The sequence below is a fragment of the Glycine max genome, chromosome 12, assembly GCF_000004515.6.
Source record: "Glycine max cultivar Williams 82 chromosome 12, Glycine_max_v4.0, whole genome shotgun sequence".
NCBI classification, from domain to species: domain Eukaryota; kingdom Viridiplantae; phylum Streptophyta; class Magnoliopsida; order Fabales; family Fabaceae; genus Glycine; species Glycine max.
Window position 1 is genome coordinate 11,371,532 of NC_038248.2, and position 11,815 is coordinate 11,383,346.

The 11,815-nt window shown below is 34.6% G+C and overlaps 2 protein-coding genes across 3 annotated transcripts; one reads left to right on the top strand and one right to left on the bottom strand.

Annotated features, from left to right (window-relative positions):
* Nucleotides 1–853: 853 nt before the first annotated feature.
* Nucleotides 854–5,055, bottom strand: LOC100815210 (dihydroorotase, mitochondrial-like). 2 transcript variants are annotated; one of them, NM_001255376.3, is made up of 8 exons: nt 4,875–5,018; nt 4,468–4,591; nt 3,697–3,878; nt 3,168–3,304; nt 2,573–2,738; nt 2,365–2,481; nt 1,755–1,915; nt 854–1,341 (listed from the first exon to the last, which is right to left on the bottom strand). In NM_001255376.3, exons 2-8 carry the CDS (start codon nt 4,548–4,550, stop codon nt 1,147–1,149), a joined length of 1,041 nt encoding a protein of 346 aa, NP_001242305.2. In that variant the 5' UTR covers nt 4,551–4,591; nt 4,875–5,018; the 3' UTR covers nt 854–1,146. The 2 variants fall into 2 exon arrangements, with proteins under 2 accessions (NP_001242305.2, XP_006591911.1); XM_006591848.4 differs by having other exon boundaries at nt 905–1,341; nt 4,680–5,055.
* A 786-nt stretch (nt 5,056–5,841) lies between these two features.
* On the top strand, nt 5,842–9,201 carry LOC100306526 (uncharacterized). Its single transcript, XM_003539884.5, has 4 exons — nt 5,842–6,282; nt 6,937–7,016; nt 7,101–7,159; nt 8,615–9,201. The coding sequence occupies exons 1-4, from the start codon at nt 5,971–5,973 to the stop codon at nt 8,917–8,919; spliced, it is 756 nt and encodes a 251-aa protein (XP_003539932.1). The 5' UTR covers nt 5,842–5,970; the 3' UTR covers nt 8,920–9,201.
* The last annotated feature ends 2,614 nt before the right edge of the window (nt 9,202–11,815 follow it).

Here is an 11,815-nt window from a genome sequence, read left to right on the forward strand (position 1 = left end):
TAAAGGGAGAACAAAGAAGTCTAATGAGTGTGACCACCTAAGGATAGATGTTTCTGGCTGAACCCCTCCATGGCGTTGGTACGCTTCACGGCTTTTGCCTTCTTTGTGGTAGCGTGCTTGCTGATGTATGTGTTGAGCTGTCTGAACCTTTGGAGATAATTATAGAAAACATGTTCTATTATCTTGAATTAAGAGGGGAAATGAAAACAAAGAAAAATAGGTACCAGACACGGGGTATATGATTGATTATGAAGATGTTTAATTCTGTCTCAGAATGAGCATAAGCACAAGTTCAAACTAAAAATAGGTACCCGATGGCCCATCTTTTTCATGATCTTGAACGCACCATTGCGTTCTCTAGATAGCTCTTCCAGTTCCAGATTGAGTTTTACCTTCTAATTTAGAATCTATCAAAAGCAGAACATCCCCACATTGTTCAAGTTTCAAACCATCGCAGGAATACATCAACTTCGCAGTTACAGGTCAATAGAATTATAGAACAACCCCTCTGGTGCAAGATAGCATCTGGTTTCTGCCAACAGCTTTGCCAGGCCAAAATCGGCAACTTTTGTGTTATATTCAGCTTCTAACAGAAAATTCTCTGGCTACACGTTAGAATATACAGTGCAGTCTCTACATTATATGTGTAAATAAAATATAGTTTATATGAAATAACGCTGCTAAGCAAATTAAAATGAAAAAGAGAAATTACACAATAATAGAAGTCTTTTTAAATAAGGTAAATGCCATACGATTTTAAAATTTGATGCGGTGTCATGTGGCCAAGGGGCACTTGGATTCATACAGGAATTCAGCTCAGACCCATGAACAGGAAATGGAAATAAGGCAAATCTGAAAAATTCATGCATAGTTGATTGATCAAATTAGAACTACAAAATTACCATAGCTCTGAATACTATATAAATTCCCATAATTTATTAGTCACAGTGGGTGTTCTGGTTCATACTTAAATTCACCTGACCTAGGAAATAGAAATGAGAACAATCTGCAAAATAAATGCAGAACTGACTGATAAAATTAGAACAAAATTGCTTGACTCTAGTTCTTGAACGCTGCATAAATTCTCATCTCAGCAATCAATAATTTAAGCTGAAGGATACCAAACTTTCAAATAGACACAGCAAATCAACAAGGCAATGCCTCCCATTCAAGGGTTTCACCAGCAAACATGGGAACGATGTCTCCAAATGGAAATGACAAATAATCAGGTACTTTCCAAGGAGCTTTCCTCAGTTTAATCTTTGACTTGTTTCTGGGGAGGCCATAGAAGTCAGGTCCGTTAAAGCTTGTAAAAGCCTCTAGCTTATCAAGTGCACCAGCCTGAAATTGCAACAATTTCATAAAACAAATTAAGATTAAACTCTACACACTTTCAGAATGAATCATGCAAAATATGATATATCATCGCATACATAGGCATTAGCATATTATTGTACCATGAAGCACACATGAGAAATGCATATGAAAATTAGAGACTTGTCAACACCGGATGCATTATCAGATACCATCACCTCTAACGTACAGTATTACTTGTTTTGCAACTACTTGGAAATGATATTTTTGTTTCTAATCGCAATTTAAATACTAATTAATCTCAGAAACTCTGCATATTATTCCAATTGAATGATATAAACCCCCTTCTGAAACCAACTAAAATGCACATCAGTGAGATGAAGACATAAAAACAAAGATTTACATATTATATTATAAAAATATTATAATATAAGTGTTACCTCTTCAAAAACTTTGGCATATAGTGATAGAGCAACCGGTGAGTTGTATATGCCAGCACATCCACAGGAACATTCCTTTTTACGCCTATCATGTGGAGCACTATCAGTTCCAAGGAAAAATCGTTTACTTCCACTAGTGACAGCCGAAACAATAGCCTGTCCTAAATAAGAAACAAACAAAACGAGCTCAACGTATGATGTAAAAGACCTGTACAATTTGGCAACAATTATCAACATGATGATCATTGTCCATAGTGACGTTTCCTTAACCTAACTTAGGAATTAGTACAGTGTAAAGTCAGAAACTCAGCAATGTACTGAGTACTACATTCTGCAGAAAATTAAAATTTATAAAAGTATAATGATGTTTCTTCAAACACCATTTAATGTACTGCAAAACATATTTATCTTTTCACATAATCAAATCAATAAGGAATGTACAAATTTACTGAAGATCAAAACAAAGAAATTGTAAATTCATATGATTTAAATCATTTTGTCAATTTTGGAAGAATCATTATTTCAAATTGTAAACTAAAAAGTTTGATATACACCTGAAGATGTTAAAATTTATTATTAGATTGTACAGGAAGGAAACAATGTTACATACTATGGATCTCTCTTTTGAGCACTGGAAGACAGTAATTGTGAGGCTGTAAGCCACCTTGGAACAAAGCATTACGATTCAGAAGAAGATGCTGTGGTGTAACAGTTGCTGCTACATAACCTAACAAATGTGCAAATCATGAGAATAATTTTAAAATTAAATAGTACAATACAATAATAAAATAGATCTTCCAAGTAATTTATTATGTTACCTTCTTTGCAAGACTCTACAAATTTAACAGCATCTGCAGTAGTGATATGCTCCATCACAACCTTCAGCTGTGGAAGTCTTTGAATTAAAGGCATTAAAATTGTTTCAATAAAGACTTTTTCTCGGTCAAAAATATCAACGTTTGAATCTGTAACCTCTCCGTGAACCTGTCATGCATAGTGATTCGCAGATAAGAGAGTATAATGTGAACTTCTAAGTTTTACATATTAATATAAAGAAGGAAACATGACACTAGGCAGCACTTGACTGCCACAACCACCACTCAGCTCATAGTTAATTGTTGAAGTATTAGTAGACGATTTCATAGTGGACATGTCCAAAATTGGTGTCCAACATAGTGTGTAGTAATTACATTCTATTCAATGCCATAAAATAATTCATGAAAAATGTGGCTTACCCGAACTGATTTGAATTAAGAAGGCAAGCATGGAAGCAAAAAGAATTAAATACATTATTATGCATCAGTAGAAGAACATTAAACATAGACACGCAAAAAAAAAGGGGGGTGGTAAGAGAGAATGTAAAGAAATAAACAAAATAAAAACCACAAATAAAAATAAAAAAATTTAAATTACCAATAATGGTAAATTTTGCTCAGCCATTTCCTCAAGAACAGAAAAACAATTTCCAAAAAGATCTGTAACACCATCTTGGGAGTTTGTTGTAGCACCAGCAGGATACAACTTCACACCATAAACAAGTCCACTTTTTTCTGTCAGTGCAAGTAGCATAATCAAGTAGTGTACTATGATTAATAGGGGGTGGGGGGAACAAAGCCAGATGAGCATGGAGGGTGTAATCTAATCAAATGATAAATAAACATTGACTGTCATGGCCTCCTTGGTGAAGACATTTGTTACAGGATCGATATCGAACATTATACAAGTTAGGCAATTACATTGCAACAAATACAAGGCTGATCAATAAGAGGTAGCAAAAGAAGATACAGCAATTTCATTTTAATCAGATTCAGAACAAAACTTATATATATAAAAATAAATATAGACACACAAATTAAACTTACTGATACAGTTAAAACTTTTTTCTCTTCATGTTTCATAGGTAATGTTTTTTAAATTAATGTACCCCACTAATTAGACTCACTTGCAAGTTTAATCTCATCAGGGGTAGTCACGTCTGTGAGGTAAAGTGACATGAGAGGAGTGAAGTTGCTATCTTTAGGTATTGCTTTCAAAATGGACTCTCGATAAGCGACAGCAGCAGACGTGGTAGTGATGGGTGGTTTCAAATTTGGCATTACTATGGCCCTTCCAAAATGCTTCGCACTGCGGGAGCAAAAGTTATGAATCAGAACTCTTGTGAATTTCAGTAGGAATGCAATTAACAAAATAAATGCCAAACTATACAAAGATGCAGTGTGCAAGCCTTTCTCACATTGACCCCACAATAGATTAGAAAATACTAGAATATCAACAATAACAATAATCTTATCCCATTATACGAAGTATACTACATGGATCACACATATTAACATACTCATTTATGTTACTCCCACTTTTTTCTCGTCTTTCTAAAGCCCAGCATTCACTACCATAGAGTATAGCTAGTCATATAGCAGCACGATAAAACTTGTCTTTGAGCTTTATGGTCTCAAATAACAAACAATGTCTTTTTCCATTTTAAGCCCCCAACTTGTATCTTGTGTGTGAAATCATCACTAATTTTGCTATCTTTTTATAATATTGAACTAGATGTTTAAACCTAGAAACTTGTGATATGACATTTTCTCTACTTTTTATCTTTACATTTTATTTTCTTCTTATTTCTTACTAAAATTGCAATGCTTAACTCCTACAATAGGAGAGTATCACTGAGTATTTTTTTTTAATATTATTTATTTGCAAGCAAAATGACCTGTGAGGGAGGACAGCTTCAAGAAGGGAACCATCACGGAGGTGAAGATGCCAATCATCAGGCTGTGTAATAGTGAGCTCCATCTTTACGCTGATCAACCTTTTTTTTAGTAGAATCTTAATACCTATAACAAAAGGGTAACAAAACAAAATAAGCACTAGCAGAATCAGCGTGAGACAGAGCAAGTGAAAGTTCAATGTAATGGTACACACACGCGCGCGCGCACACACACTCCTTGAACACTATTTCAGTCGAAGAATGTGGTTTCATCTACCAGTGAAATGAAAAGCTCAAAGGAAAATTGCAATTCGAAATGCTCAACCGCAAAACAGAAGGATCCGATGAAACACGCAACCGCAACATCGAAACGTCAGAACTACACTAATTGGATGGAAGAAGATAGGGACCTGAGAGAGATGCAAGGCCAAACTGAATTGGATGCCGGCGGCGGAGGCGGTGGAACTGAGAGCGATTGGACGACGGCGAATTGAGGTCGATCCGGTGGCCGTCGACGAGTGAGAGTTTGGGATATTTTGTTACGCGTTGAGATTGGTATCTTTGGTTATGACTTATGGACTATAGTGTTCCTCAATGGACTGGGCTTGTTTTGCTATTCTCTTTTCTTTTAAGACAATTACTTAACACATTCCACTTTTTGCTTGGTACAACTCCAAATTTCCTTATATCCTTTTTTTACCCTTTTTCTCCTATCTCTCCCAAACCTCCTTGGTAGCCGCACTCCACCTCCACAACTCCGCACCGCACCAGATACACCACCTGCCCCTATCCACCACCACCACATGCAATTTTGTGAGCCATGAACCTTGACGCTCCAAACTCAACATTGCACCCCACCACCATAATTGTATTATGAATTAAGTAATTCCTAATACAAATATATTACGCAATGTTCAATACGTAGTATTTTTTTATGACAAATTTCTTAATCCATAATAAAAAAAAATCCATTATAAATTAAGAAATCCACGACACAAATGTATTTTGGATTGTTGAATTTGTAATGTATTTTTTTATTATGGATTATTTAATCTATAATAAAAAAAATGGGATTGAACAATCCATAATACAAATAGGTTATGGAGTATTCAAGTCCGTAATATATTTGTGGATAGGACGACACAATGGTAGATTTGGTGCTGCGTGAAGGTTCAATGGGTCACAATGGTGTGACGTGAAGGTGCGATGTTGTTCATGGAGTGCATCGGTTGTGTTGGGTGAGGTCAGGTGCGGTGGTCATGGAGGTTTGGGGGAGAGGCATTGCTTAGGAGAAAAAGGATATTTTAGAAAATATGGGATGCCGCAAACAAAAATAGGGGTACATTAAGTAATTACCTTCTTAAAAAAAAATTGCATAAACTAACAAGTCAGAGAATCTTAAATATTAAATGTATTCCATGTATCCTTCGGACTGAAAGCGCCGTTTAGAGCCGTCATAGTTCGACTCCTCAAGTTCCTTTCTTTTCCTCATTTTCCAATTCCGCAATGCAAAGGGTGTCTCCAACCTCCACAATTTGGAGGACCATAGTCTCCAAGGCCAGAAAAAACGTGTTTTTCATCAACGACCCTTTTGCTGCGCGCTCCTTCTCTGCGGTTCCCGTCGTGGCAGCCGCCAAGAAATTGCATCAACCAGAGATTCCAAGCGATTTCCAGAAATGGGGTTCGGTTGGATTCTGCAGAACGTCGAAATTTGCCTCTGGGTTCAATCCACTTCAACCGAAGCCGTTGGATTCTATTGTAGATGTCCACAGATTGAAAGATCGGTATCCTGAAGACATTGCTTCTGTTTGGGATGATGTAATGTCTCATTCATTGCCATGTTGATTACTTGTTCTTTATCCATTGTTTGGTACCAACAACAATGTTATGATATTATCTCATTTTGTTTAATCTTTGATAATTAGATAATTATCCATTACTTGTTCTTTATCGTTTAGATTTGTTTGACTTATAGATTCTGTTAGTGAATCTCGTTGGAAGAGTATAATATAATGAGCAAAACGAATTGAGCTTCTTCCATAACTCTTATAGAAGCTCTCCCATCTGACTTCTCTTAAAGTTGTGGTGATAAGTTGATTTTAACTCATGGAGAAACTCAGTTTATTTTACTTTCTTATTTCTTCTTCAGTGCTTATGGGTGAAGAAATTTATCCTAATAGATGGTATTAGTTTGGTTGCATTAAGAGAAGGATAAGAATAGGCTCAACATGTTTTCTATTATTCGTCTTTGCCACTTGCTTTTGTTCGACTTGTTTCGGTTTTTTGAGGATGAAAAAAATTGAAGATAAGTTGGATATAAGCTGTAGTAAAAATGAAAAATGAAACACCAAATGAAAATTTGGGCTGTTAGTTGATCAATGGGAAATTCTGTGTGGTTAGTATAATACAAGCAAAATGATATAGCAGAATGATGATGATGAATCTTTGACACTTTGACTGGATTTATTTCAGTATCACATAGGAAGAGGTCATATTGGAGCAACTATGAAAGCAAAACTTTATCACTTGCTGGAGCATAGAGCTTCAGAATGGTATTCATTTTTATCAATATTGATACTATGAATTTGTGCTATTCTAGATTTCCAGTTCTCAGCATTCTTTCTTTATCCTTGCAGCCGATATTTTGTCATTCCTTTATGGAGGGGAAGTGGATACACGACAATGTTTGTTCAAGGTTTGACAAAAATCACTCTCTTATTTATGTGTAAAAAATCAATAATTGTTTTGACTTTTAAATCAAAACTGTGTTACACCTGATTGCTAATTTGTATTTGGGAAGACCAAAAGAGAAATATATATTTCCCCATTTTATGTAGGTATTATTATGATATTATCTATTACTTGGATGGGCGTATATGAGAGAACTTGAAAGATAGGGACTTTTTCCTTCTTGATATTAATATCTGCAGACTGGCGTCAAAGATATTGCTACGTGTCCACTTATATTCATGGACTCTATTGTAATCCGCTATGCAAATAAGGATATCCTAATTGGCAATTAGAAAATTCAAAGGGTTAGCTTGTACAGTGCACTGCAAATAACATAACTGTTAATAATCAACCAAAAGTTAAGCATTAATGAACATACACAATCATATTTGGCAACTATTTTGATCCTTTTGTGAGAAGAGAAGATCTACCTGGATATGCGATTTAACAAAGTCTTGTCTAGTAGCTAATTCATGTATTTCCTGATCCTGGAGAATGAGATGCAGTTTTAGCTACATATATAAAAAGATGTTAATAATTTGCCACTAGGTCCTGGACAATTTCTAGATTCATATAACTACTATTGACACCCTTTGAATATACCTTCACTATTGAGAAATCAAATTACAATCTCTCCCTGCACATAACTATGGACATGCTACCACAAAAAGCATTTTAAGATAAAGCTGAACTTGGAATACATTGAAATCTTATGTTTTGTTCAGTTTGATGGAAATAAATGTATTAGAAGAAATTGCTTTGTATGTTATCTTTAATATTTGATAAGATAGTTGTCCTCTACCTCCTTTTTTCCTTTTCTGGTTGGATTATTTCCCCATTTTTATTTTTGAGAAACTATTTTTATTTGCAGCTCTAGCATCAAAAACTAGATTCCCAAACATAGAATTTTATTGCATTAAGATTAAGATATTTGTCTCATTCTGGTTAAATCTTGTCCACATATAAGCAAAAGGTGTTGGAGAATATTGTTTTCACTTGTTTTCCAACCACAACATCTTTTTATTTTATTGCAACGTTAACATACTGTCAACAGTGAAATGCTTTTTATATATTATTTTTTAATTGTTTAGATCACCTGCAATTTATAACTTTTTATGGGACTTTCCATATGATGACAGGTTTTAGAAATTTAAACTTATGTTGAAAATTTATGTTAATGGTAGATCTCCTTGATAGTTGAGAGGAACACCAAAAGCATTTTGTTTTTGGTTTGGAGGGTGTTTTCAAGTGGGATGAAGAGAGGAAGATTTCAAGAATGATTCTTCCTCTTAATAAATTTTCTACTTGCAGAAGCTGAAATATTATGAAAACATGTAACAAATGATTTTTTTATTCTGAGTGTTTTCTTTTTCAACACTTCCATCGTTGTCTCACAAATGTATTCATTCTTTTCTTGCAGTCCAGACGCCACACATGATTTTTACAGGTCTTGAAGATTACAAGGCCAGAGGAACACAAGCAGCCCCTTACTTTACTTTGACCTTTTACACAGAATTTGCAGAGAGCAAGGACTTGGTACTGATCCGTGGGGATGTTGTATTTACCAGCAAGCTTACTGACCCAGAAGCAAAATGGCTTTTGGAAACTGCTCAGTCTTTTTATTTGAATGATGCGAGGTACAAACTGGTTGAGAGGTTCAACAGGCAAACACATGATTTTGAGTTCAAAGATGTCTTGCAAGTATTGGACATGCCTATTTTGTAACCTTTTTTTAATTGGACAACTGCTAAACTAAACATCAGAAAAGCAAAAGTGGAAGGGTTGATTTGATCGAGAATGAAGTTGCAAATGAAGGAAAGGAAGAAGAGTAACAGGGAATGTCACTGGGGGTCAGGAAAGGAGCTTTTTCATCAGTTGTAATCATATACTTTTGTATAAGGAAGGGGGTCCTGAACTAAGCTTCCTTATTAATTATTATATTATAGTCTGATCTAGTCTTTGTTTTTTCTCTTTCGTGATGATTGAATACAGAGATATTGTATTGAATCTTTGCTTCAAAATATCTATATGATGTTACAAATAAACAAGTCAAATAGAAGAAAAAAAATGAGTTTTTCTTTTTCTGGTTTAAGATTATATATATCCTCTATGGAAGATAATTTTGTCTAAGTAAAAGACATTTACGATGCGGTAAGATTGGGGCCAGTGTGTGTGTTATTTTAGAACAGTGGCTGTGTGATATTTCAGCATAGAGTTGTCCCGAAAAATGCTAAATGGATCCCTCTGTGTGAGTGTGTTGGGGTCTGTGAAAGAATCATTGTCTGAAAATCTTGAGAAAGGGAGTATGTATTGAACAAGATAATGCTTTTTCAACTCACTTAAAATGAAATTTATTTCAAACATATATACCATGGTTCCCTATGTAGATAAGGAACAAATATCCAAATTTTTAGACACTTACTAGTACCAGTATGAGGCTTCTACCACTGTGGTGTTCAGGGCGGATTAGACGTATGTTGAACTTCTTTTTATTGATAAATATTAATTATGAATTATTTATTTTTTTGTTAATAAAGAGAATCCAATACATAATCTTTCTCTTTTTCTCTTCTTTTATCATCAAATCAATTTTATAACTTCATGATGAAGCTCACTCTAGAAGGAGAGACGCCCTTTCAATGAATGTAACCCATGAATATGATCAGCAGCTCGCAATGAAACAGCTTTGTTGCGGTGTTAAGGCTTACCCGACTATTTTTTTTTTTTTTATGAGAAGTACCCTCTATTCCTATAGTGAATGATATAAAAGAAAATATAACAAGATTGTGGTGGAAGCAACAATGTGAACTTTAGACGAACGTGTTGGTTGGGAGGCACTTTACATTAATTTTGAAATGTTAGAAATATTTTTTGTCCGGTTAATTTAGGAACATCCTCATTGTACTAAAGTTATAATTTTTTTAAAATGTTACCAGAATTTATTTAATAAATTGAAAATAATTTTTTTTAGTCTTAGATTATATGTATTTTTTTAGACAATTTTATTCAATTTGGATAAGATTGATGTTATGTAAAGTATCACAGAAATGATACACAGAAATCTCAGAATTTATTTATCAAGATGAGTTTTAGATTACAAGGAGTTTTTCTAAAAAGAATTGAAAAAGAATCACACACAAACTAAACAGTAGTTGAACTATTTATATTAGGTTTTTTTACAAGTGGACAACTCACTAATATTAGTAGCTTGTTACAACTATTTTAACTACAAGCTTAGTTTGTTACAACTGTTTTAATTATCAGCTTAATTTGTTAGTTATGTGGACCAACTTATCAACAAATCTCCACCTTGGTTACATAACTAAACAAGGATCAAAGTGGTTGCTCCCTTTTTTGACATCAGACTAGCTGACATTACTTCAAATTTATAAGGTCCAGGCAGTAGAAAAACTTGATGCTTGGTAGAACTTTAGTGATCATATGAGAGGGATTATGCTTAGTGGAGACTTTCTAGACAAACACAACTCCTTCATAAATAATCTCTCTCACAAAGTGTAGCTTCACATCTACATGTTTTGTCCTTTCGTGATAAACTTGGTTCTTTGAGAAGTGAATAGCACTTTGGTTATCACAATGGATAGTGATAACATGATCTTGCAGCTTCAACTCTCGAGTTATTCCCCTTAACCATAGTACTTCTTTTATTGCTTCTGTCAAAGCAATATACTCTGCTTTAGTAGTGGACAATGCAACCACCTTCTAAAGACTAGCTTTCCAGCTAATTGTAGTTCCAAATGCAGTAAATACACAGCCCGTGGGAGACTTTCTAGTGTCCAAACAACCAACAAAATTAGAATCTACAAACTCATCTATTACAATAGTATTTTCCTAGTAACCCTCAACTTCTCCATATATCAGACTCTTTCCAATTAACCCTTTTATGTACCCTAGGATCCATTTTAGAGCCTGCCAGTGTGCTTTTCCAAGATTTGCCATAAATCTGCTTACAAGGCTAACTGAGTATGAAAGGTCAGGTCGAGTGCATACCATGGCATACATGAGTGAACCTACTGCATTTGCATAAGGAACTTCAGATATGAACTCCTTAACTTTTTTGCTTTCAGGAGCTTGATCCATACTAAGTTTGAACTATTGAGATAGGTTTAGCATCTGACATACTAAACCGGTTTAGAACTTTCTTTAGGTACATTTCTTGAGATAGAAATAGTAGCTTCTTGTCTCTATCTCTCTTGATCTCTATACCCAATATTCTTTTAGCTCCACCCAAATCTTTCATTTCAAATTCTCTTTTCAAGTCTTCCTTAACTTTGCATGTTTCATCCTTGTTATTGCTTGCTATTAGGATGTCATCTACATAAAGCAATAGAATGAAAAAATTATGATATGAGGCAAACTTGAAATAGACACAGTTATCAAACTTGCTCCTCTTGAACTTGATGCGAGTCATGAACTCATCAAATCTTTTATTCCACTGCCTTGGAGACTGCTTTAGACCATATAGGGACTTTTTCAGTTTACACACAAAGTCTTCCTTTCCTTCTATTATAAATCCCTCAGATTGTCTCATGTAAATAGTTTCTTCTAGTTCTCCATACAAGAAGGCAGTTTTAACATCCATTTGCTCCAATTCTAGATCAAA